Here is a 27,613-nt window from a genome sequence, read left to right on the forward strand (position 1 = left end):
GTAGGAGGAAAGAATTTCATTGCACTGAGGTACACGTGACAGTAAAGATCCACTGAATGATTGAGCCCGGTCAATGGAAGAATGTCATTCCTTTGCAAAGCATGGAGAAGGGATTCATCAGGATGTAATCAGGACTGGAGGGCTTTCGTTATAAGGGGAGTTGGTTAGGCTGGGACTGTTTTTCCTGCAGTGTACGAGGCCAAGGGGTGACCTTACAGAGCTTTATAGCATCAAGAGGGGTGCAGATAAAGGGAATGTTCACCATCTTTTTCCAAGGGTAGGAGAGTCTAATACCAGAGAGCCTAAGTTTAAGATGAGAAGGGAAAGATTTATCGGAGGTGAGAGAGACACCTTTTCTGCATAGAAAGTGAATAAATTGCCTGAGGAAATGGTAGTCAGGTACAGTTAAAATAAAGTTGGACAGATGCATGGATAGAAAAGGTTTATAAGGATATGGACCAAACGCAGGTAAATGGTACTAGCTCAGGTATGGATGGATTGGGCTGAAGGGCCTGTTCCCATGCTGTATGACTCCACATCTCTAAACTACTAAAGGGTGACCTCCTGTGACCCAAGGATGTCTATGCATGACCTGCAATAATAAAACCACTGCCAGCTTTCCATTAAAGAGGTATTTTCAGCTTTACTGGTGGTGGGAATGGGTGCCTGCTGATACATGTTTGGAAGACAAATAGAGTAGACTCGATGGGCTGAATGGCCTAATTCTGCTATGTCCTGTGATCCTAGAGGTAGAACGCAAACAGTAAACGGGAAAGCAGTCAGGAATGTTGATGAACAGAGATAGAGAGATTCATGTCCATTGATTTCAGGAGAGGGTGATGCAGAAGACATGTGGCATGCTTGCCTTCATAGATCAGGGCACAGTCATGCTTGCAGCAGAGTCATGCAGCAGGGAAAAAAGCCCTTCATCCAATTCATCCATTTCGACCAAGGTGACCTAAGCGGGTCAGATTTGCCCGCAATTGGCATATCTTTCCAAATCTTTCCTATCTGTGTACCTGTCCAAAGATCTTCTATACATTGTCATTGTATCTGCCTCAACCACCTACTCTGGCAGCTCGTTCCATAAGAGTTGGGATGTTACATTGATACTTTATGAAACACTGGTTAGGAGTACTGTGTGCAGTTCTAGTCACCTTGCTACAGGAAGGATGTCATTAAGTTGGAAAGGGTGCAGAAGGATGTTACGGGCTTGAGTTATAGGGATTGGCTGGGACTTTGGTGAGTAAGAGGCTGAGAGGTGGCCTAAATGATCATGAGGGGCATGTATACAGTGAACGCTCGCAGTCTTTCTCAAAGGGTAGAGCTTTCTAAAACTAGAGGGCATGGGTTTAAGGTGAGAGGAGAGAGATTTAAGAGGAATCTCAGGGACAACTTTCCGCTCAGAGGGTAGTCTGTTTCTGGAATGAGCTGCCAGTGTAAGCTATGGAGATGGATATAATTATGACTTTTTAAAGATATTTGGATAGATATATGGGTAAGAAGTGTTTGGGGGCCTAGCATGTCAAAGATAGACACAAAGTGCTGGAGTAACAGTGAGTGGGCAGGCACCATCTCTGGAGAAAAAAAAAAAGATGGGTGACATTTTGGGTTGGGACCCTACTTCAGACTGACTTTCAGTATGAAGAAGGGTTCCAGCCGAAAACGTCATAAGTTCAAAAAGGGCCTGTCCCACGAGCATGCGACTCCATATGGCAAGCGCGACCCAAGCGACTCCATGCGGCAAGTGCGACCTAACCAGAAGCGGGGGTCGCGCGGAGGTCGAGTGAGTGACATGAAGTGCGAGCGAAGTCCGTGGGAAGTTCGCGCGTGACGTACGGCGTCGAGGCGGCTGCGGGCCGGCAGGCCGTTGCCGCACGGAATTTTTGAACACGGTCAGGTTTTCGGAGCCCCGCGCGATGTCAGGACCAGCTCCATACGGCTCCGGCGATCGAAGTGGGACCGGCCCCGCGAGGCCGTATGGCTCAAGCGACCACGTTAGGTAGCGCTTGCCGCATGGAGTCACTTCGGTCGCACTTGCCGCATGCTCGTGGGACAGGCCCTTTAAAGTGACAGGAGCAGAATTAGGTCATTCGGCCCATCAATTCGCACTCTGCCATTCTATCATGGTTGATCTATCTTTCCCTCCTAAACCTGACACCCATACTAATCAACTAGTCAACCGTCCTTTTTCTCCAGAGATGCTGTTTGACCTGCTAAGTTACTCCAGCACTTGTGTCTATCTTTGGTATAAACCAGCATCTGCAGTTCGTTGTCTACATTTAGCCCAGTATGCTGAGTTGGTTGGCATGGACAAGGTGGGCCAAATGGCCAGTTTCCGTACTGTACAGCTCGTCGACTCTGAGAGGAGAGAGGGGCATGCCGGCAGTTCATGCAGAGCTGGGTTGAGGCAATGCTTGGAGGCACCAACCTGCTCAGGAGCTTGTAGCGCCGATGCAGGTAATAGATTTTTCTCCTGGAAGAACAGCAAAAATGAAGCCAGTCGAGAAGAAAACCCATCGTCAGTTACAGTATGAACTAGCAAGGAAGGAAAGGGAGATTGAAGATATAAGCCTGCAAGAGGTAGAGAAGAAAGACTAAAAGGAGAGGTTAACAGATCAAACACAAAACAGCTCAACAAGACACAGGAACAGAGGAGACCAGCACACAGCTCACCAACATTAACGCACCTTTATCATTCACATCACCTTTCCAGTGCTCCACGTTTAAAAGAGATAGAAATTTTAAAAAACTGCAGATGCTGAGCACCCGAAATAAAATCAAACATACATGAATCATTTACTAGGTTCAAGAACAGCTTGCTCCCAGCAGCCATCAGGCTCTTGAACACTGCACAACACTAACCTCAGCAAGTGTGATCTTCCGTGGACTGTGTCTTTGAACGCACTACGCACTTTAATACTACCCAGTACTACTGATCAGTAATTTATTGTATCTCTTATCATTATATATTATCTGTGTGCTAATGTGGCTGTTCAGCTGCAGTAAGCGAGAATTGCAGAGTTCCATTGATGGTACTTGTGATAATCAGGCACTCTCAACACCCAGCTGGTCAGGCAGCGTCCGTGGAAAGGGAAACTGTTGTTGTTTTAGGTCCTAGATCATTCGATGGAATTTCCAACAAGGGTCCAGGATCCTGGATGTTAAAACAAAAGCTTCTCTATCCACAGATGCTGACCGACCTGCCGAGTGTTTCCTGCATTTTCGGTTTCGATTTCAAAGGGATGTGGTGGGGTTTGGCCAGAGCGAGTGACCAGGACAGAGAACATTGCATCTTTTTGAGAACAAGACAAGGCCCACTGCCAGCTTTGGCTGGCCCCAAAGAACAGGCATCGACCCAAACGTGGGAGTGACCTGCTGATCAGGAGCAAACAGTGGAGGTTTTTTTTTTTTTGGTTTTTTTTTTTGAAAGAGCTCCTTCAGATTATTGGTGTGTTCAAGAAGGAACTGCAGATGCTGGAAGATCGAAGGTACACAAAAATACTGGAGAAACTCAGCGGGTGCAGCAGCATCTATGGAGCGAAGGAAATAGGCGACGTTTCGGGCCAAAACCCTTCTTCAGACCCAGATAACCTTCCTTCAGATTATCGAGAGATTGATACAGGAGAGATGGTGACAAATAGGGCAACGAACAACATGCACATTGGTATCCTTCACCTGTTGATTCCTTCGAGCATTTGAAACGTCACCTGCTCCAAAATAATTCCTCACACCTTGACCAGGAAGATCTGTATCAAATCAATTGGTCAGTTACTGCATCTTCTCTAACCCTCCAATGTTCTGGGACTCCTCTCTAAACGAGTTGTTTAATGCATTGTCTCAGTGTAATATTTCCTCGGGTGGAATGCAACTGGGAAAGGTCAAACTACTGCGGGGCTGGAAAGGGGGAAGGCCGGCACACACGGAGGGAGCGGCACTTGACCTGTGGGACCTGGAGCACCAAATGGACATTCCCAACACCGCTCCCCACAGGTAGCAGCTGCCCCAAAATCACTCTCACATTATGTCCGGGTCAAAAGTACAGAAATAAAACCACCAACAGATAGTGAGGGGGAAAGCCGACTGTAGCTTACCTGAAGGGCATCCGTACATTCATTAATTCTGCGTATTTACAAAGAACCCCCCACGGGGCATGTAACTTCACAAATATTATATCATCATTGGTTAATGATGCCTGCAAAAATAAAGGACATGGGAAAAATGTATTGAATGAGATTTTGAATAATGCTTCATCTAAAATATACAATCATCTCTTGTTAGTAACTTGCACATTGCTTCACAAAAGCTCCTCATTATTCTCTATGGGGAATGGTTAGTTTCAGGGTTTCAGCATGGAAACAGGCCCCTTCGGCCCATCGATTCCACGCTGACCAGCAATTATCCGTTCACACTAGTTCCACGTTATCCCACTTTCTCATCCACGGCCTACACACAAGGGGGAATTTACAGAGGCCCGTCAACCTACAAACCTTTGGGATGTGGGAGCAAACATAAAAACATAGAAAATAGGTGCAGGAGTAGGCCATTCGGCCCTTCGAGCCTGCACCGCCATTCAATATGATCAAGGCTGATCATCCAACTCAGTATCCTGTACCTGCTTTCTCTCCATACCCCCCCGATCCCTTTAGCCACAAGGGCCACATCTAACTCCCTCTTAAATATAGACAATGAACTGGCCTCAACTACATTCTGTGGCAGAGAATTCCAGAGATTCACCACGCTCTGTGTAAAAAATGTTTTTCTCAGCTCAGTCCTAAAAGATTTCCCCTTTATCCGTAAACTGTGACCCTACAGAACACCCAGAGTAAACCCAGGTAGTCACAGAGAGAACATGCAACCTCCACACAGACAGCACCCAAGGTCAGGATCATGCTGTGAGGCAGCAGCACTACCAGCTGTGCCAGGAGGCTTTGACAATGTATAACGCCGAGAAGATTTACGAAGATGTTGCCAGGATTTGAGGGCATGAGCTACAGGGAGAAGTTGGGCAGGCAAGGACTTTATTCCTTGGAGCGCCGGAGGATGAAGGGTGATCTTACAGAGGTGTATAAAAATCATGAGGGGAATAGATAGCTGTTTAAGAAGGAACTGCAGATGCTGGAAAATCGAAGGTAGACAAAAATGCTGGAGGACCTCAGCGGGTGCAGCAGCATCTATGGAGCAAAGGAAATAGGCAACGTTTCGGGCCGAAACCCAAGGGTTTCGGCCCGAAACGTTGACTATTTCCTTCGCTCCATAGATGCTGCTGCACCCGCTGAGTTTCTCCAGCATTTTTGTCTACCAGGGGAATAGACAAGGTGACCTCCTCTTCTTCCTGCAGCTGCCTTATGCTAGATCCAATGCATGCATCCAAACAGATGCGTTTCCCACGGCTGATTGACACAGGAGATCCAGCGATGACTATGGCGCCAGAACCAAAGGGGACCAGAGGACTCCGAGAAGTTCCTGGAGTCTCCAGGCATCGGCGTTTGGCCCGGGCTGACCGATCAACAATCAAGTACAAGACGTTGGAGAGATGGGATGCCGATGGAGACTGCCAACCTACCTCCTTCTCAATCTGCAGCCCTTCCGCCCGCAGATTCCTCTCAAACATCTCCCGCTTCCCCATGTGTAAACTGGACTTCCTGTAGACCATGATGTAGTCAATATGACACTTGCCGTCTCTGAAGAACATGCCTTTCCCTTTATTCTCATTGGCAGCAACCTGCAGGGGAACAAAACACGTGAGTGCGCACAGTTCTACAGCACAGCGGGTGCCAGTCGGCCCATCGTGTCTATGCTAGCGCTTCGAGACATCTGCCCAGTCAGTTCCCCTCCCCTTGCTCGCTCCCCATTGCCTGTAAAGTTCTCCTTTTCATCCAGGACACCCGATATGGAGTCATACGGTATGGAAACAGGCCCTTTGGCCCAACTCATAGAAACATAGAAAATAGGTGCAGGAGGAGGCCATTCGGCCCTTCGAGTCATTGTGATCATTCCCAATCAATAACCCGAGCCTGCCTTCTCCCCATATCCCTTGCTTCCACTAGCCCCAAGAGCTCTATCTAACTCGTCCATGTACCATCTGTGCTCAATAGCACTTTCCAATCACATTTCCAAAACGCAGTGAAATTATGTTTGAGTCGCCTGATTTGACGTAATTTCTGACTCCGGTTCACCCACATTCCTCTAAACCTTTCCTGTTAATGTACCTGCCTAAATGTTGTTCAAATGTTGTTGTTGTACCTGCCTCAACCAACTTCTCCGGCAGCTCATTCCATATACCCATCGAGTGAAAAGGTTGCCACGCAGGTTCCTATTAAATCTTGCCACACTCATCTTAAACCTACGTCCTCTGGCTCTTAATATTCCCCTTCCCGGGGTAAAAGTTTCAGTCCATTCACCCTGTCTATTCCCCTCATGATGTTCTGCATCTGTAGAGATGCTGCTGGCTCTGCTGCAGTGAGGGGTAGGGTAGATGGGGAGTGAAATGTAGAACCAGGAGGAAGTAGAGAGGGATGTGAGGAGTGGGAGATGAGGAGTGGGAATAGGTAGTAGGAGATGGGAGCAGGGAGAGCGGGAAGATCTACGCGAGGTCAGTGGGGTGGGGTGGGATCTGGGAAGAGGTTAGATGAGAAGGGTGGGCTGTCACCTGAAATTGGAAAAGTCAATGTTTTCTTTATCTGCCTCTAGTATCTCCAATAAAACGAAAGTGTCTTCATGGCTCCCACCCACAACCAGTCATGCCCATTCTACACAACCCAGCACCCAACAGACCCCACATCTCTACGGAACATGATAACATTTACACTCGGTAGCAAGGGCCGTCCGCAGTTCCCAGTGAGCTCACGTTGCTGGCATCTAAACATTATTGGATACATGCGTCCTCATCGAGAGCTGAAGTCCCCTCACCTCACTGCCCAACTCCAGCCCGCTGGCATTGCCAGAGGCACTGGTATAACTGCCGGGGTGAAGAAGAGAGTCGTCGTCTTTCGAAGGACTATCCCTGCCTTCGGAATCTCCCAGGTAAACATTAACGTCTCGAGCCACTGCAACAAAGGAGGGATGAGAGTGAGGGTCCAGAGAAGAGAGGACAGGAGGGGGAGGGAGCATAAAGCAAGAACGATGCTCCAGACTCTGTGTACAGACAACCCCGCGCCACAACATAGCAAGGCTTTAAATACTCCGTGAAAGTTGCCAAAGTGCAAGACCCACAATTAGATGTATTCAACCTTTAGATAAACGGATGATAGATAAAATGCTGGAGCAACTCAGCGGGTCAGGCAGCATCTCTGGAGAAAAGGAACAGGTGACGTTTGGAGTCGGAACTCTTCTTCAGACCAGAAACATCACCTATCCATGTTCCCCATGGACGCTGTCTGACCTGCCAAGTTACTCCAGCACTTTGTGTCTATCCCCAGTATAAACCAGCATCTGCAGTTTCTGCCTACATCTTTTGATGAATGGATTGAGCCATCATTTCTAATTAACGGATACCATGAACTGCAGATCCTGTGCAAAACGCAAAGTACTGGAGTAATTCAGTCGGACAGGCAGCATCTCTGGAGAGAAGGAATGGGTGATGTTTCGAGTCGAGACCCTTCTTCAGACCTCAAGAGTCAGTTTGATTTCTGTTTAAGTGTTGTTACAAATCCACCTTACTTTCTGTACTTTTGTTGATCGGTCCAGACCCAAAACAGAGGGTATACGAAAATCCTAACAAAATGAGGGTGTTGGAAAAATATTTAAACCATATTTTTGTACAACCTGATTAAGACATTGTTTAAAAATAAAATTTTAAAACATTTTTTAAAAGGGCAGCACAGAAGTAGAGTTGCTGCCTTACATTGGCAGAGACCCGGGTTTGGTCCCGACCTCTGGTGCTTGCCTGCACAGAGTTTGTACGTTCTCCCCGTGACCTGCATGGGTTTTCTCTGGGAAACTCCGGTTTCCTCCCATACTCCAAAGATATACAGGTTTGTACACCAATTGGCTTGGAATAAATGCCAATTATAAATTGGCTTTGTCTGCTCCCCTGAAATATGGCACGGGATGTCCTGGTCTTCATGAGCCCAGGGTGGCATGGTGGCGCAGAGGTAGAGTTGCTGCCTTACAGTGCCGGAGATCCAGGTTCGATCCTGACTATGGGTGGCTTGTCTGTATGGAGTTTGTACGTTCTCCACGTGACCTGCTCCGGTTTGCTCCCACACTCCAAAAACATACAGGTTTGTAGGTTAATTTGCTTGGTATAAATGTAAATTGTCCCTAGTGTATGTAGGATAGTGTTAGTGTGCAGGGATCGCTGGTCAGCACGGACTCGGTGGGCCGAAGGGCCTGTTTCCACACAGTACCTCTAATCTCAACTAAATCACCTATTCATGTTCTCGAGAAATGCTGCCTGACTCGTTCAGTTACTCCAGCATCATGTCATTCCTTGGTAAAGCAGCACCTGCAGTTCCTCGTTACTACTGTACAATGACATTCTTTGTCCCAGGGTAGGGGAATCTAAAAGTAGAGAGCATAGGATTAAGGTAGAAGAAGCTTTTCAGAATGCTGCCTGGATTAGAGGACATTAGCTACAAGAAGAAGCTGAACATGCTTGAATCATTTTCTCGAGAGCGTCAGAAGCTGAGAGGAGACCTGATGGAAGCATATAAAATTATGAGGCAGAGATAGGGTAGATAGTCAGAACCTCTTTCCCCAAGGTGGAAATGTCAACGACTGGAGGGCATGGTTTTAAGGTGAGAGGGGAAATGTTTAAAGATGTGCGGAACTTTTTTTTTTACAGTGACTGGTGGGTGCCCAGAACACGCTGCCAGGGATGGTGATGGAGGCAGATATAACAGTGGCATTGCAGGGACTTCCAAATAGTGACATGGATTTGCAGGGAATGGAGGCATATAGATCATGTGCAGGGAGAGGAGATCAGTTTAACTTTCTATCATGTTCTGCAGGGCCATCATGGGCTGAAGGGCCTGTTCTTGTGCTGTACTGTCCCATGTTCTATCACCCCCATCTCATGGGAAACTGTATGCAAAGGTCACTTTGCCCAAGCTGTGGACAGTGATAATCAAAAATCCTTAATTTAAAGTATTATATATTTCAAACCAATAGTTCACCAAATACCAACCCACACAATGATGGAAAGTACATTTGTCAATGGCTGCTTTAGATGGATTAAGCGGATAGAAGCTGTCCCCATTCACAGTCAGGGGTCATGGACTTATACTTGGGGACGGAACCGACCAGAATAAAGAAAAGAGAAATATTTTTGCCAAGAGTGGCTCTGATCTGGATGGCACAGCCAGCAAGGATGGTGGAGACTGGAGGGGAAAACGCTTCATAGAGGGAATTCCCTCCAAAGAGAGAATTGTACGGACATGTGGGAGAATAATATGCAGGGTTCTGGAGCGTGGGATTCAACCAGGAGCCAGCACAGACTGGATGGGCTGAGAGGCTTCCTGCAATTGTGGCATTTCAAAGTGACGAACGCAGCAATGGTGATAACTGTAACGAGAAACCTGTTTTTGAAGGAAAAAAAAGCAAAGAATCTACAAACGGGTTGCTCTGATGTTTCTGCCGCATCTCCTGCGGTCGACGACTGGGATGGTTCCAGTACCAGGAGTGGTTGGCACCAGGAGTTGCTGGCACCAGGAGTGGCTGGCAGATATAAGAACTAATAAGCATTGTTATCCCAAGGAGAAATTCTGGAAACGGGGCCAAACTATAACACAGAACCACTTCGGGAATGAACACCAGCATAGAACAGCTCTGAACTAGCTTTAAATCCAGCCAGTTAATTACTCTCAGCAATGCACCTCACTGCACAGCTGAAGAGGAAGTCAAGATTGTTTGATTGCCGTATGTAACGACAATGAAACAATTAAATTCTTATTTACTGCAGCTTAACAGTCCTGTACATGCAATAAAACAATAATAATCAATAATGCAATCAATTAATAACTGTAATAGTAAGTAACCATAATAGTGCAAAACCAAAGTCCATAGTGTAACCAAAGACACAGCCTATAGAAGACCACAGTTGCTGAGGTTAGTGTTGTGCAGTGTTCAAAAGCCTGATGGTTGCTGGGAAGAAGCTGTTCTCTAACCAGGTGGTCACAGTTCCCAGACTCCTGTACCTTCTCCCCGATGGTAGCAGTGAGATGAGAACATTGCTAAGGTGGTGTGGGTCTTTGATGATGCCGGCTGCCTTTTTGAGGCAATGCCTCCTGTAGATCCCTTCGTTGGTGGGAAGGTCAGTACCTGTGATGGGCCAGGCAGCAACCACCTCTCTCTGCAGTCTCCTTCAAACTCATCTTTTGTTTGACCAATTTGTGTGTTCTGTACTTCAATGAAATGAAGCAAACTGGAACAGCATATTAACACATCTTCAAAACGTTTACACCGACAGACATTTTAGATCAAAGGCGTGATGTTGCCACCGTGACAACTCCATGCAGCGGGGAGAGGCGGTGGCACAGTGCCAGATACCCTGGAGAGAAGGATTCAATTACCAGCCATACACAGATGCACTCACAACTGCAAACTCTCCAAGGTGGAAACAAGGAATGCAGATGCTGTTTTACAAATGTGTGTGCAACCTTTCCAATCCAGGCTAAATAAATGGACAACCTCTAATACCGAGGGCTGCAGGAGGTTACAGATAAAGCATCTACAATGTCCCTGGTACCTTATTAACATCATCGATGGCATTTGATGATTTTTTTAATTGCCAGATAATCAGGATGCATCAGGGGTGGCACAGTCGTGCAGCGGTAGAGGTGCTGTCTCACAGCGCCAGAGATGGGTTCGGTCCTGACTATGGGTGCTGTCTGTATGAAGTTTGTACGTTCTCCCTGTGACCATGTGGGTTTTCTCCAGGTGCTCCAGTTTCCTCCCACATTCCAAAGACATATAGGTTTGTAGGTTAATTGGGTTCTGTAAATTGTCCCAAGTGTGGAGGATTGAACTAGTGTACGGGGATCGCTAGTTGGTGTCTACACAGTGGGCCGAACAGCCCGTTTCCTTGCTGTATCTCTATACTCAGTTTCTGCTGCCTCAGAGCAACCAGTGTTCAATTCTGACCTCGGGGACCGTCTGGGTGGAGTTTGCACTTAAAAAAAAAAAAAGATACAACATGGAAACAGGCCCTTCAGCCCAGGCCGACCATAAATCACCCATTCACACTAGTTCCATGTTATCCCACTTGCACACCCACTCCCTACACACCAGCGTCAATTTACAGAGGGCAATTAACCTACAAACCCGTGGGAGGAAACCGGAGCACCCAGAGGAAACCCACATGATCACTCAGCAATCTCAGCAACCCTGCAAGTTTAATGGTTTATTCAGCGATTCAGTGAGAAGCCCTTTCTCGTCTCCTGTCAAGGCATACCATGAACAGTGCAACAGATCCTCCTCCGGAACAGCACGCAGAGAGCCCTTCAAACCAACATGTCCCATCTACACTCGTCCCATCTGCCTGCTTTTGGCCCATATCCCTCTAATAATCCCATCCTATCCATGTACCTGTCCAAAAGCCTGTTAAATGTTATGAATGGACTTCCCTTAACTACCTCCTCTGGCAGCTTGTTCCATACACCCACCACCCTCTGTGTGAAAAGCAAAGTGAAGTTCTGTTTTTTTGGATATAAACCAAGGTTGTTTAATACAAACACGACTCTTAATATCCTGAAATGTTTAGCTGAGAATTTGATGAAGACCATGCAATGTGTTTACTTCACCAAGGCAGCTGAAACAATCTCATTATTAGACTTGTCATCTCACTGTGAAAAATAAAAAGGGCAATCAAATTATGGAAAGATTCCATGATTCAAGGAGGTATCCGGAGCAATGTCATCGGCTTAGTTTAGATTAGAGATACAGCGCGGAAACAGGCAGTTCGGCCCACCGGGTCCGTGCCAGCCAGTGATCCCCGCACACAAACACTAGGGACAATTTGCATTTATACCAAGTCAATTAACCTACAAACCTGTACGTCTTTGGAGTGTGGGAGGAAACCGGAGCTTCCCGGAGAAATCCCACGCAGCTCATGGGGAGAACATACCTACTCCGTACAGACAAGCACCAGAGGTCGGGATCGAACCTGGGTTTCTGGCGCTGTAAGGCAGCAACTCTACCGCTGCGCCACCGTGCCGCCCTGGGCTCATGAAGACGAGGACCTCCTGTGCTATACTTCAGGGGAGCAGACAAAGGTATAGTGAAGGTAGCAAGATGCCTGATGAAGCACTCAATTTGGTGAACACTCCCAAGCAGTCTCTACACTCACAAACATAAACCCATCAACAATTCCATTACATGCACAGAGAGGTGCCGCAAATGTTACTGGGCTTGTGTAGAAGGAACTGTAGGTGCTGGTTTACATCAAAGATAGACACAAAATGCTGGATTAACTCAGCGGATCAGGAAGCATCAATGGAGAAAAGGAATAGGTGATGCTTCGAGTCGGGACCTTCCTTTAGACCGCCGGCATCAGGCATTGGTCTGAGCCGGTGTTATCCTGATCTTCATTGACATCACTTGGACAGGTACATTGATAGGACAGGTGTTAGAGGGATATGGGCCCATCTCCACCTTAAATATATCCATTGACTTGGCCTCCACGTGGTCACAGGGAGAACATGCACTCTTCATACAGGCGGCACCCGTAGCCAGGATCGAACCTGGATCACTGAGAGGCAGCAACTCTACCGTTGCACCACTGTTGCCGCTCTAGCACCGTTCTCCCACGTAGTCCCACCCTCTCCAGCCCGACCCTAGAGCCGAGACACCTCATCTCAGAGGCCACTCTACACAGCAGTCCCACACACTGACCTGGGCACGGAGGTTGGTTATTGACCATACACTCAATCGAAGCCATTGAGGAGCTGTCGAGGGTCACAGAGCTGGAGACAGGAGACAGCGCAGAGTTCTTGTATAAGCGAAGGTTGCGTTGATAGCTAGATACGATTCTTCGATGATAAACCTGAACACAGTTTTCTGTCCCATGAATGGGTACGCTCATTCCTGGAAGAAAGCACGCACATTACTTTGGCTCGGTCCGACGGAACGTCGAGAGAAACAGTGGTTACGAATGAATGCAGACAGAATAAACTGCAGATGCTGGAATCTTGAGCAAAAGACAAAGTGCTGGAGGAACGCAGCAGGTCGGGCAGCATCTGTGGAGGGAATGGACAGATGACGTTTTGGGTCTGGACCCTTCTTCAGACTGATGTGGGTTTGGACGCAAAACGTTGTCTGTCCATTCCCTCCATAAATGCTGCCTGACCTGCTAAGTTCTTCCAGCACTTTGTGCTTTGCTTATGAATAAATATTAATTACGAGCGAGTGATGGGGTTGTGGCAGACTTGTTGTGAGGCAGGGAGTGGAGGCATAGTACACCCCTCCACGCACAAGGTGGTCTCACTCTCAAAACATCCCTCGTAACTGACTACAAAGACCAGATGCTGGACACTGTGTTTTTAAGCTTACCCCCTCTAGTTTTAGAATCCTCCACCCTGGGAAAAAGACTGTGAACGTTAATTTGATCCACGGCCCTCATGATCTTGTACACCTCAATAAGATCAACCCTCAGCCTACTACGTTCCAATGCAAAATGCCTCAGCTGATCCAACGTAACTCGAGCCCGCAAACCCAGGTTAAATCCTGGTGAATCTCTTCTGCTCGCTTTCCAATTTAATGACACCATTAAAGATTATTCAGAGAACGCTGCATAAACAGAATTCAATTTATTTTTCAGGACACCCACGCTCGAGTTACAGCCACAGGCTGACTCAGCATTAATGTTGCTCATTACTGCCCACCAACTTATTAAATGGCCTTTAATAAAAGTCAGATATCAAAGCTAAAGATGGTGAACGGCCTCAGTGAGACATTACGTCACAGGGTGAGGAGGGGCAATAGATGGATAGGAGGGGCAAGGCCAGTCGTGGTCTCACAGTGGCGGGGGGAAGCCAGGCTTTACCGTACGTGGGCGGGAGATCCGTTACAACCCAAATCACGGCTCCAAACGCCACACTCCACTCAGAGCCGAGCGTTCTGGAGACACCAAGACTGCGGATGCTGGAATCTTGAGCAAAGCACAAGGTGCTGGAGAAACTTAGCGGGTCAGGCAGCAGCAGTGGAGGGAATGGACAGATGACATGTTGGGTCGGGACCCTTCTGCAGACTGAAGGGGGGGGGGGACGGACAAAGAGGTGGGGCAGGGCAATGCCTGGCAAGTGATAGGAGGATACAGGCAATGGGGGGGGGGGGGGGGGAGGGCGGGGAGGGCACTATTGGCAAATGGCCAATCTACCACAGTATGAGCAAGGTGGGCCAAAATGACTGCTTCCATGTTGTATACCTCTGTAACAACTAGCCATAGTGACCCTTCAGCACATGAACAATTTCAGTGCTCCCATGCTAGTATATATGGCATTTAAACACTCTTCTCTTGATGTGTAGGAAGGAACTGCAGATGCTGGTTTACATCGACGATACAAAAGAAATGCCGGAGTAACTCAGCGGGCCAGAGCAGCATCTCTGGATAGAAGGAATGGGTGACGTTTCGGGTTGCGACCAGGGTCGGGTCTGAAGTGGGGCTTCTATCCAGAGATGCTGCCTGTCCCACCAAGTCACTCCAGCATTTTGTGTCACTCTTCTCTTGACTCTTGGTGACATCTTTGCAGGCAGTGGCAGACAAGCCTCCGTCTCTGCCTGCAGGAGGATTCAAGATCAGGCCAGCTGACAGACCTTACAGCTAGGGGTGGCTCTAATGGGTGGGTCAGTCATCTGCACCCCACCATCCAGCCTCAGTACAATAGCAACCTTTACAATTGAAAGAAGATACACTGTGTTGGAGTAACTCAGCAGGTCAGGCAGCGTCTCTGGAGAACATGGGTAGGTGACGTTTCAGATCGAGACTGTTCTTCAGACCCGAAACATAGCCTATCGACGTTCGCCAGAGATGCTGCCTGCCCGACCCACTGAGTTACTCCAGTACTTTGTGTCTTCTTCTGTTAACCAGCATCTGCAGTTCCTTATTTCTTCTTTACAAATGATGACTGTGCATTAATCAAATTTTGTTGATTGGCATGGTCAATGGAGAACAACTAGGCCATTCAGCCCATCAAGTCTACTCTGCCATTCAATCATGGCTGATCAATCTTTCCCTCTCAACCCCATTCTCCTGCTTTCTCTCCATAAGCTCTGACACCCGTACTAATCAAGAATCTGACAAAAAATATCAATTGACGGCCTCCACAGCCTTCTGTGGCACAGAATTCCACGCAATAAAGTTTCCCTCCCTTCACCACCTCCAGTTTAAATTCCAGTTGGAATATTTTGGAGGACCAAGTAACCAAGAACCAAGAAGAATTCCACAGATTCATCACCCTTTGACTACATAAATTCCTCCTTGTCTCCTTTTTAAAAAGTACGTCCTTTTATTCTGAGGCTATGGCCTCTGGTCCTAGACTCTCCCGCTAGTGGAAACATCCTCTCCACATCCATTCTATCCAGACCTTTCACTATTTGGTAGGTTTCAATGAGGTCCCTCCTCATCCTTCTAAATTCCAGCGAGTACAGGCCTAGAGCCATCAAACGCTCATCCTATGTTGAACTCTCATCACATTCCTGAGATAATTCTCGTAAACCTCCTCTGGACCCTCTCCAACCTCCTTCCTCAGATATGGTGCACAAAACTGCTTACAATACTCCAAATGCAGTTTGACCAGTGCCTTATAATGTCTCAGCACTAAATCCCTGTTTTTGTATTCTAGTCCTTTCAAAATAAATGCTAGCGTTGCATTTACCTTCCTTACTACTGATTTGACTTGCAAATTAACCATTTGCAAATCCTGCACCAGCACTCCCAAGTCCCTTTGCACCTGCGCATGTGGTCCTTGATGGCGAGCTCACTTGACCAGCCACCTTCTTTAAAGTTTCCCTTCCAATAAATACATCACAGCATTGCAGTGAAATTCATCAAACCTATCACCTTTATGTTTCAGCCAGAGGCAGGCGAAGGCCATTCAGCCCGCAATAGAACGAGACACGGTCCAACCTGTGGTCCTCGCCTTTCATCAACCAACCTACAGATTTAAAAATCTACAATTGACTGAGAAACAACTGTTTTCCAAGGCAGTTTGACAATCGAGCACCCTGCAGTGGTAGCCCTGGCTGGTTTCCTTGCCAAAACCAGGATTGTCCCCCAACCTCAGGTTTGCCAAACAACAGAAATTCTCCCAGCTTCATCAATCAGCTCTTTTTAAATAACTTAAATAGCCCAGTAATCTTTACGTTCCAGGAACACAGAGTCATAGAATCAATGGAGTCAGAGCTGAACAACAGAGAACCAGGCCCTACAGCCCACATTGTCCATGAGGACCAAGGTGGCATACTGGACTAGTCCACTAAACCTTCTAAACCCTTCCTATCCATATATCTGTCCAAATGCCTTTTAAAATAGACATAATTGGAACAGCTTCAATAGCTTCCTCAAGCAGCTCGTTCCAGATACGGACTACCCTCTGAGTGAAAAAAAATGCCCGTGAGGTCCCTCTTAAATCTCTCCCCTCTCACCTTAAGTCGTGCCCTCTAGTTTTAGAATCCTCTACCCTGGGGAAAAAGACTGTGAGCGTTCACTTTACCCATGACCCTCACGATCTTGTAAACCTCAATAAGGTCACCCGTCTGCCTCCTGCACTCCAAAGAAAAAAGTCCCAGCCTATCCCACCTCCCCCTGCAACTGAAGTCCAGGTAGCAACATCCTGGGGAATCTCTGCACCCTTTCCAGTTTAATGACATCCCTAATTACAACCGTCTGAAACATCAGATTACAAATGTAGACTAATCAACCAATTAGCATTTGTAAAGTCAATGCACCAAAATGCTTAAAATTAATCTGATTTTTTTTTTTAAAACATAATCATATTTATACATTCATGTAATACATTCTCGCCTTGCCAACCGATGCAAAATTCAAACGCTGGGTCCGGATCCCGCGACAGTGTAATATAAATTACAGCATCGAGCCGTCGGCTTGGTATAACATTGTTAGAACATTACTGCACAAACCAAGCCGGTTGTAAAAACGTCACGATATACTCAACAATGGAAGAGTGTCTCACACGCTCTTGCTTGGTAACGATTCGGTGTCGCCCGGAGCCTGCAAGCGCTGCAATGCACCAGGATATCTTCTATGTGTGCAACTATGTGCCGGAGATCCTTGCAAGATCAACTCGGTGGGGAGGGGGGAGGAGGGAATGAGGTCTTTTTTTGGCACGACCAATTAATTGATAGCCCTGCTGGAAGTTGTCAGTGCTGGGAAGAGGAGGGGAGGGGGGGATTATCCTGATCACAATGTTCGATTAGATGAACGAATTTGGAGATGCAGGGGGGGGGGGGAGGGGGGGAGATAGTAATCAGCGATGGTCGATTCCTTTTTGCATTAGAATATGCACGAAGAGAGCTGGGATTTAAAAGTTTCTGCCTTCCGCCAATAATTTAAAGATTGTTTTGCAGAGGTGCATTGTAAATGCATTTAAGACGCAGGATGTAAAGCACAGAGTGCTGGAGGAACTCATCCCCCCCCCCACCCCAGCACAGCTGTATCCACCTATCACTTGCCAGGCTGTGCAGATAGGATGTGGAAACCTGCTCTGCTAAAACATCTGTATTTGGTGCCCCAGATGACATCAGCAAGACCGAGGAGAGACAATTGCGCTTGTTCCACTTGGTCCTGTTGGATCTCCAGGTTGCTGACTCCCCTTCCCCTTCCATTACTGACCTTTCTTGTCAGAACCAGCCCCCCCCCCCCCCCCCCCACTCCATGGCCAGAGTGAGGCCACACGCAGGACCGAACACCTCAAATTCCGCTTGGGCAGCTTACAAACCAAAGGTATGAACATTGGATTCTCCAATTTTAGGTAACAACCACCGACCCCCTCCAAGCTCCCACCTCTCTTTTCCAGCTTTCTTCCCCTTCTAATCCATCAGTTTGAAAAAGGGTCCCAGCCTGAAAAGTCACCTGTCCATTCATCACTCAGATGCTGCCTGATCCCGAGTTCCTCCAGCACATTGTGTTTTTTCTCCAGATTCCAGCATCTGCAGTTTCTTGTGTCTCCAATCTATTTATTGCTTACCACTTGGGCTCTGGTTCTGAAGAAGGGACCCGACCCGAAATGTCACCTGTTCCTTTTCTCCAGAGATGCTGCCTGACCCGCTGGATTACTCCAGCACTGTGTGTCTATCTTTGATACAAACCAGAATCTGCAGTTCCTTCCTTTACATTTTGTGGGCTCTGGTTTAGTTATATCCCAGTCTGCAAGTATTCTCTTGTTTAAAGGAATGCTTAACTGAGCCAAGAATTGTTGGGTTTAAGAAGGAACTGCAGATGCTGGAAAATCGAAGGTAGACAAAAGTGCTGGAGAAACTCAGCGGGTGCAGCAGCATCTATGGAGCAAAGGAAATAGGCAACGTTTCGGGCCAAAACCCTTCTTCAGACTGATGTAGGGTGGGGGAGGGGGGGGGGCGGAGGGATGGGGAGAAGAAAAGAAAAAGGAAAAAGGAAGAGGAGGAGCCCAAGGGCTGAGGGAGAGCTGAGAAGGGGAGGAGACAGCAAGGGCTACCGGAAATTGGTGAATTGGTGAAAGAAGGGTTTTGGCCCGAAACGTTGCCTATTTCCATCGCTCCATAGATGCTGCTGCACCCGCTGAGTTTCTCCAGCAATTTTGTCTACCAAGAATTGTTGGGTTTGCTTGGACTTGTACCTTGGGCAGTGCTGACCTACACATTATGATATGAACGCAGCAACACTCACTGGTGGAAGGAATGGTTTCCCTTTCGCTGAATCGGTGCCAATGGTTTCAGCTGCTGTCACTCTCAGAGCTCACTGCCCTTCCACACAGCAGAAACCTGATCTCTGCAGGAAAGCACCATCCATTTGTGAATAAATCTATTGTGAAATATTGGACAACAACCTTCTCACAAATTAAGATCACCTCCGACACTTGGCCAATTGGGGTTTAACCTTCTTCAACCCATTCAATGTCCAAAGTGCCGGAGCATGATATGTCAATGGATTAACAAGAGGGTAGATCAGTGCTTCATCAATATGTCAATTGGTATTTGATGTCTCCAAACACAAACATAGAACGGTACAGCACAGGAGCAGGCCCTTCGGCCCACAATCTCTGTGCTGAACATGATGCAGAGTTAAACTAATACATTCGTAAGGGATAGGAGTAGAATTAGGCCATTCGGCCCATCGTCTACTCTGTCATTCAACCATGGCTGATCTATCTTTCCATCACAACCTCATTCTCCTGCTTTCTCCCGATAAACCCTGACACCTACCTACCTAATTCTACCACCTACCTGAACATGGTCCATATCCCTCTACTAAAGTGTGAAAACAACACACACACTTCCAGATTCAGATGTTTTTTTGAGTGCATGAATGAATACTTTATTGTCACATGTGACAAGTCACAGTGAAATTCTTTGCATGCATTCCCAAGGTATGCAAATAGTCGTCACAGAAAGGGCACGTACAAAGTTACAAAGTATCCGCGCCAGGTCTCCCTTTGTTTCCCCTCCCCCCCATCTTCCACCTCCCTCACGGCAGTCCCCCTCATGCCGGGTGCTCCATTGTTCTTCCCCCTCCCTCACGTCGATCCCCCCATGCTGGGTACTCCTTTGTTTCTTCACCCAGCGGCGGTGTCCTCGCTCCCACGTGTCCGTCCTCGTCCGTTGGTCGGCGCCGTCATAGACTGCTGCACCGACCTCTCTACTATTACTGCCGGGTCCTCTCCGGACACTTCAGTGGCTCCGACCCAGGCCCCTGCCACGGGCTCCGCAGACCCAGGCTCCGTTGACTCTGTCGGGCACCCCGTCCCATCTACACTAGTCGGACCTGCCTGTGTTTGGCCCATATCCCTCTAAGCCTGTCCTATCCATGTACTGTCTAAATGTTTCTAAAGCATTGCGATATTACCTGCCTGAACTACCTCTTCCAGCAGCTCGTTCCATACACCCACCACCCTTTGTAAGAAATTGGGTTCTGTAAATTGCCCCTGGCATATGGGGAGTGGATGAGAAAGTAGGATAACAGAGAACCCGTGTGAATGGGTGATCAATGGTCATCGATCGCTAAAACTAAAACTAAATGAACATGTGATTGAAAAGTTGCACTGCTTCCAGTGAGCTAAATAATTGAGCATGTCCTGGTGATATTCTGTTGAGACTATTGATGCTAACTCTTGGAAACTCAGCTCATTAGGACGTACGCTCTTAATGAAGTCCACAGGATTAATCCCACAGAGGTAATGTGACCGTACATTGATACAAGGATACACGAGAAACTAATAACAGGCGGTGGCCGCTCAGCCCCTCAAGCCTATCCCTCCATTCAATATGATCATGGTTGATCTGCCCCTGGAATCAGATTTTAGCTTTTTGTTTTGGAGATGCAGCGTGGAAACAAGCCCTTCGGCCTAGTTAGTCCACGCGATCACCCGTTCACACTAGTTACATAGAAACATAGAAAAATAGATGCAGGAGTAGGCTATTCGGCCCTTCGAGCTTGCACCGCCATTCAATATGATCATGGCTGACCATCTAAAATCAGTACCCCGTTCCTGTTTTTTCCCCATATCCCTTGATTCCCTTAGCCCTCAGAGCTACATCTAACCCTCTCTTGAGCACATTCAGTCAATTGGCCTCCACTGTGGCAGAGAATTCTACAGATTCACAAATCTCTGGGTGCAAAAGTTTTTCCCATTATTCTCAAACTGTGACCCCTGGTTCTGGACTCCCCAACATCGGGAACATTTTTCCTGCATCTAGCCTGTCCCATCCTTTAAGCATTTTATCTATACTTTTACTAAAACTCTCATCTTGACCACTTCCCGTCTGTGTTGTTTTTAAATTTGCGCAAAAACAGCACGCTAGATCGTTAGGGTTTTTCGCCACCTTACTCACCGTTCTCCTCTGCTCCACGCGCACCATGTTGTGTTCCGATCGGTGGAATTTTACAAAAGTTATGAAGGTTTAAAAAATCGTGAGATCAGCAGATTGGTCTTTTCGCCTGTCAGTCACCATGAAGTTAACGCCCCTTCCGGCACCCGCTGGAGAATAAAACCCGGAGGCGGGGCTGAGTCCGTGAGCATGTCCAGAAGCCACCCCTCCAGAAGCCGCCCATCCAGTAGCTGCCAAGAATAAACCTGAAGCAGCGGAGTGTGGGTGGTGTTCCGCGAGCAGGGGCAGGCTGTGTTCATGGACGGGGCGGGCTGTGTTCGCGGGCGGGGGCGGGCTGTGTTCGCGGGTGGGACCTGTGAATGCGACAGGCGTTGGGGATGGGAGCAGCTAAGTGAGTCCGGAGCGGGGTCCTGGAGATCCCACACACCCCCCTCCCACACCCCCCTCCCCTACACCTCCCCTCCCCTACAACCACCCTCCCCTACACACTCCCCCACCCTACATCTCCCTCCCCCACCCCACTAGTCACTGCCTGCCATTCTGAAAAGGACCTGTTAATTCCTACTCTTTGCTTCCTGTCTGCCCTATCTATCCATGTCAATACCCTGCCCCCAAAATTACCATGTGCTTGTAATTTTGCACACTAATCTCTTGTGTGGGACCTTGTCAAAGGTTTTTTGAAAGTCCCACACTAAACACTATGGACAATTTACGGAGGACAATTAACCTATGAACCTGCGTGTCTTTAGAATGTGGAAGGAAACCGGAGCACCCGGAGAAAACCCACGTAGTCACAGGGAAAACATGCAAACTCAGTACATCACAAAATATCAGGATGGAACCGGGGCCTCCTTCGCAGTGAGGTAGCAATTCTACCGCTGTGCCACTGTGCTATCGCTTCAGTGCTAGTTCCCCCGAGCACTCAATCCGTGGACCTTACAAGAAGGTATCTGTCTCCTGTTTGCAAAGAGGGCTGTTCCAAAGAGGGAAGTGCGAAGGATATAGAGCAAAAGACGAAGGAACAGTGAGAGGGCTTGGATTTATCTTGGTGACGGGGATGGGGATGGGGAAGAGGGGGGAGGGGGGGGGGGGATGTTGTAGGGAGGGGATTGTTCTCTGGTAGATTGGTGGAGTAGTGGATCAGGAGCAGGCTAGGAAAGTGAACATTCTTGACTGATTCATAAGCATTCCTGTGTCTGCCTCCATGTAGATAGAATTGTGGAATGGTTATAGTGAATGGGTCTTGCAGAATTGTGGGTGTAGCCCAGTCCATCACACAGACCAGCCTCCCCATCACCGACTCCATCTATACTTACCGACCCGGAACGTCACCTATCCATGTTCTCCAGAGATGCTACCTGACCCGCTGGGTTACTCCAGCACTTTGTGTCTTTTTGTGTCTCCTTGTAGGTTTGGGAGATGCTGACAAAATGCGAGGACAAACAGACCTTCTTCAGACGCAAGATTAGTGTCACAGGGGCCGAACAAGGTGATTATTGATCGGACTTTACTGGCTTTATCTTGCACTAAACGTTATTCCCTTATCGTGTATCTATACACTGTAAATGGCTTGATTGTAATCAGGTATTGTCTTTCTGCTGACAGGTTAGCATGCAACAAAAGCTTTTCACTATACCCCGGGACACGTGGCAATGAACTTAACTGAGCGGAGTATGCGGCAGGGGTCCTACCTTCAGTTTCCTGACTGAGGGTTTCCTGGCTGCTGCTGCAGTAGGAAGGCACAGGGGTGATGGAGATGGAGGCTGGGCAAGAGGCGGCTGCTGAGAAGTCAAGCTGTGAGGTGAAGACCTTGGAGAGAGGCAGCCTGAAGTCCGGGTGTGGGTACTGGCGTTGATGAGGGGACAGGGCCCCATCTTGAGAGGGGGGCACTGAGCATCCAGAGAGGCCGTGAGCTAGCTGTCCTCCAGCATCAAAACCTGTGAAGGGGGAGCAAGAGAAAGTGAACACTGTTCATAACCACTGGACCACTACCATCACTAGAGCGCTGTCCCGAGCTACGACCTACCTCAGTGGAGACCCTCGGACTATATTTCATCTGACTTTACTGGGCGTTCCCCCATCTAAACTCGTGCGAGCATAGGCCCAGTGCCGTCAAACACTCATCATACGTTAACCCAATCATCCCCCTCTCTCTCTTTCCTCTCTCTCCCTTCTCTGTGTCTCTCGCTTTTTCTCTCTCTCGTTCTCTCTCTCTCTCGTTCTCTCTCCCTCTCTCATTTTCTCTTTCACCTCTCTCTTTCTCTTTCATTCTCTCTCTTTCACTTGTTTTCTACCTCTCTCTCTCTCTCTCACTCATTTCCCCTCTCTTTTTCTTTCTCTCTTTCCGACACCCCGTCTCTCTTTCTCTCTCATTACACCTCCTTTTCCCTCTCCCCACTACAGCCTCTCTCCCTCTCCCTCTGTTGTTCCCCCTCTCTTTCATCTCAATCAATGTCTCACACCTACGCTCTCAAATGCATCTCTATATATCCGACCGTTCTATACTTGGTGCCAATCCCACCTCATTGCCTCTCATCTCCCCTCTCTAGTTTACTCCCCTCTCTTTGGTTTCAAAAGCCACCCACCTCGGATTCTTCCCACTGGTAATTTCTTCTCAACATTCTAATCCCTCCATTCTGTTTCTAAACCCTCCCTGGATACAAGTCCCATAAACATTTAATTCACTATTGATTTCATTTTTGGGTATTGAGTGTTGAAGTTCCTTTTAAACATGTATCCAATCCAACGTCATAAGATTTTCATTCCACTGCCTCATAAATAACACGAGCAACGAGCCCAAAAGGAGCGGGAATATCAGAAAGGCTCCGAGCAACAACATCGATTAAACAAAATAAATTGCTTCAGGATAACTGGAGCAAACACTTGGGGAAAAATTAATCGGGTTAACTGGTTCTTTTTAGAAGGTAATTTTTTTTTTATACCATTCATTCTTCCGGGGAGGGAGTTGTGGACAAAGCACATATTAATTGCACTATAACAAAAGATACAAAATGCTGGAGGAACATTTGTATGGGCAAGTCGGGCCGAAAGGCCTGTTTCCATGCTGTATGGTTATGTGACTCTGACTTCTCAGTGTTATGGAGCTGCATTGCATGGAAACAGGCCCTTCGGCCCATCTCCTCCATGCTGACCAAATTACCTGGCCTGCTGAGTTACTCCAGCACTTTGTGTTTTGTATTGATTGTTTGCCTTTAGTTGCCACTGCAAAGAATCATAGAGTTGTACAGAGGGAAACAGGCCCTTCAGCCCACCTTGTTCATGCTGACCAAGTTGAAGTGAAATATTGCACTGAAGGGAGACATTAGGTCTATCTAGTCTACATTGGTTCAATGAGATGCTTGGCCAGCTCCTGTCCTTGTTTGTTATTTACTTAGAACATGGATCAGAATATCTCCTTTGCTTCTCATAGGCATGCAGCTGTACAGCATGGAAGTAGGCCCTTTGGCCCAACTCGACCAAACTACCTGACTGAGCAAGCCCCAGAGGAACAATTCCATCTATTCCAAACCTCCCAATCCTTCCCTTGGCTTGGAAACGTAGCCCCTTTCAAATACATGCCCAGTTTTCTTCTGTAATCCTTGATTCCGCCCCCAACAGATAGTAAACTGTTCTCTCTGTATCAAAACATTCTCCCTCACATTGCCTTTGTATCTTCCGCCCAAGACGTTTCAACTGTCCCGCGCGCTTTCCGATGCACGAGGACAGTACATGGATAATAAAGGTTTGCAGGGATGTGGCCAAACGCAGGCAAATAGGATGAGCCCAGTTAGGTAACTCCAATGAGGTAGATGCTAGCTCAGGACTGCTCTCCAGCTCGTGATAGGATGGTTCAGTTTCCAGGTAACAGCTCAGAAGAAACTGTCCTCAAATCTTAGTATCCCCATCACATCATAAATTATAAGGTCTTAGAATAAAGGGGAGGTCATTTAAGACAGAGGTGAGAAAAATCTTTTTCACCCAGAGAGTTGTGAATTTATGGAATTCCCTGCCACAGAGGGCAGTGGAGGCCAAATCACTGGATGGATTTAAGAGAGAGTTAGATAGAGCTCTAGGGGCTAGTGGAGTCAAGGGATATGGGGAGAAGGCAGGCGCGGGTTATTGATAGGGGACGATCAGCCATGATCACAATGAATGGCGGTGCTGGCTCGAAGGGCCGAATGGCCTCCTCCTACACCTATTTTCTATGTTTCATTTTCTATGTTTCTATAATGTCATAAGGTCATATGTGATAGGAGCAGAATTAGGCCATTCGGCCCATCAAGTCTACTCCACCATTCAATCATGGCTGATTTATCTCTCCCTCCTAACCCCATTCTCCTGCCTTCTCCCCATAACCGATAACACCCGTACTAATCAAGAATCTATCTATTTGTGCCTTAAAAATATCCATTGACGATCTCCACAGCCTTCTGTGCCAAAGAATTCCACAGATTCACCAACCTTGGACTAAATAAATTCCTCCTCATCTCCTTTGTGAAGGAACATCCTTTAATTCTGAGGCTATGACCTCTAGTCCTAGACTCTCCCACTAGTGGAAACATCCTCTCCACATCCACTCCATCAAAGCCTTTCACTATTCGATAAGTTTCAATGAGGATGCCCCTCATCCTTCTAAACTTTAGCGAGTACAGGCCCAGTGCCGTCAAATGCTCATCATATTCAAAGTTTCTTCTGCGTTTATTCACTGCCGAGTTTCATGGAGCTAAATTGATTGAGGATAGAAGTTGTCCCTAACAACCGAACTCAATACCTATTGAAAGCGTCACTGAAATGGAAATTCATTGTATGCTTTTAATCTGAGTCAAAGGCAGGAGATGTTGTGTAACCCAATAACCAGGGGAGGAGAACTCTGGAGAATAGTTTTAAATTGCAAACTTCATTTGTTTAATTATTTTCCAAGAAATGGCCAAAAATAAATTGGTTCATTTTATGCGTTTATTGCCTTCATTAAATTTATCAGATTAAATTACTTGAGTTCATTAATATTCATTGTTCGGATAGGCTACATGTTCACTTCTCATGATGTGGAGCGGAGAAGGCTGAGAGGTGACCTTACAGAGGTGTATAAAATCATGTGGGGAATGGATAGGGTGAATGCACCGAGTCTTTTACCCAGAGTAGGAGAATCAAGAACAAAAGGACGTGGGTTTAAGATGAGAGGAGGGAGATTTAAAGCAAACCCGAGGGGCAACTTTATCACACAGAAGGTGGTGGGTATATGGAACGAGCTGCCAGATGAGGTAGCTGCCTGACCTGCTGGGATACTCCAGCATTTTGTGTCTTTTTTTTTACCAGAGGAAGTAGTTGAGGCAGGTTCAATAACAACATTTAAGTGACAATAGACAATAGGTGCAGGAGTAGGCCATTCGGCCCTTCGTGCCAGCACCGCCATTCAATATGATCATGGCTGATCATCTCCAATCAGTACCCCGTTCCTGCCTTCTCCCCATATCCCCCGACTCCGCTATTTTTAAGAGCTCTCTCTTGAAGGCATCCAGAGAACCTGCCTCCACCGCCCTCTGAGGCAGGGAATTCCACAGACTCGCCATTCTCTGTGAGAAAAAGTGTTTCCTCGTCTCCGTTCTAAATGGTTTACTCCGTATTCTTAAACTGTGGCCCCTGGTTCTGGACTCCCCCAACATCGGGAACATGTTTCCTGCTTCTAGCGTGTCCAAACCCTTAACAATCTTGGACAGGTACAAGGATAGGGGAGGTTTGGAGGGATGTGGGTCAAAACACAGGCAATATGTACTATCTTAGATGGACGAGTTGGGCCGAAGGGGCTGTGTCCGTGCCGTGTGACTCCTTGTTTTATTTTACACCGAGGGTAGTGAGTGCCAGAACAATTCTGCTGGTGGAGGTGGTGGAAGCAGATACAATAGCAATATTTATGAGAGATTTAGACAGCGATGAACAGGTAGGAGTCAGAGGGATATAGACCATGTGGAGACAGATGGGCAGGTAGATTGGCATTGTGATCAGTGTATGGTGGCCTGAGGGGCTCTTATATGTTCACAACCTGGATAGACTCGGCTTGTACTCACTGGAATTTAGAAGTTTGAGGGGGGACTTTTATAGAAACTTCCAAAATTCTTAAGGGGTTAGACAGGCTAGATGCAGGAAGATTATTCCCGATGTTGGGGAAGTCCAGAACAAGGAGTCGTAGTTTAAGGATAAGGGGGAAGTCTTTTAGGACCGAGATGAGAAAATCATTTTCTACACAGAAAGTGGTGAACCTGTGGAATTCTCTGCCATAGAAGGTAGTTGAGGCCAGTTCATAGGCTAGATTTAAGAGGGAGTTAGATGTGGCTCTTGTGGCTAAAGGGATCAGGGGGTATGGAGAGAAGGCAGGTACAGGATACTGAGTTGGATAATCAGCCATGATCATATTGAATGGCGGTGCAGGCTTGAAGGGCCAAATGGCCTACTCCTGCACCTATTTTCTATTTTTCTATGTAACCATATTTTTGCAGCTGTCTTTTTTTGCATAGCCGTTTGTTTTCACTATCTTGTAGAATGTATGTATAATTTATGTAGAAAATGTTTTGTGTGCTGTCTGAGTCTGTGTGCCCGTGATGCTGCCGCAAGCAAGATTTGCATTGTACCTGTA

The 27,613-nt window shown here is 47.3% G+C and overlaps 1 protein-coding gene across 5 annotated transcripts in view; it reads right to left on the bottom strand.

Moving 5' to 3' along the window:
* Nucleotides 1–27,613, bottom strand: part of ano4 (anoctamin 4) — a 79,420-nt gene that overhangs the window by 38,513 nt on the left and 13,294 nt on the right. For 3 of the 5 annotated variants that reach the window (XM_033037891.1, XM_033037895.1, XM_033037890.1), the window contains exons 3-8: nt 22,674–22,919; nt 12,835–13,026; nt 6,913–7,049; nt 5,567–5,725; nt 4,095–4,195; nt 2,432–2,476 (exon numbers count right to left, since the gene is read on the bottom strand). In XM_033037891.1, coding sequence (XP_032893782.1) covers nt 2,432–2,476; nt 4,095–4,195; nt 5,567–5,725; nt 6,913–7,049; nt 12,835–13,026; nt 22,674–22,919 — 880 coding nt within the window. The remainder of the gene's footprint in view (nt 1–2,431; nt 2,477–4,094; nt 4,196–5,566; nt 5,726–6,912; nt 7,050–12,834; nt 13,027–22,673; nt 22,920–27,613) is intronic. The other 2 variants (XM_033037893.1, XM_033037892.1) reach the window with 1 other exon arrangement.

The sequence above is a fragment of the Amblyraja radiata genome, chromosome 19 (genome assembly GCF_010909765.2).
Source record: "Amblyraja radiata isolate CabotCenter1 chromosome 19, sAmbRad1.1.pri, whole genome shotgun sequence".
In the NCBI taxonomy this organism is placed as follows: Eukaryota; Metazoa; Chordata; class Chondrichthyes; order Rajiformes; family Rajidae; genus Amblyraja; species Amblyraja radiata.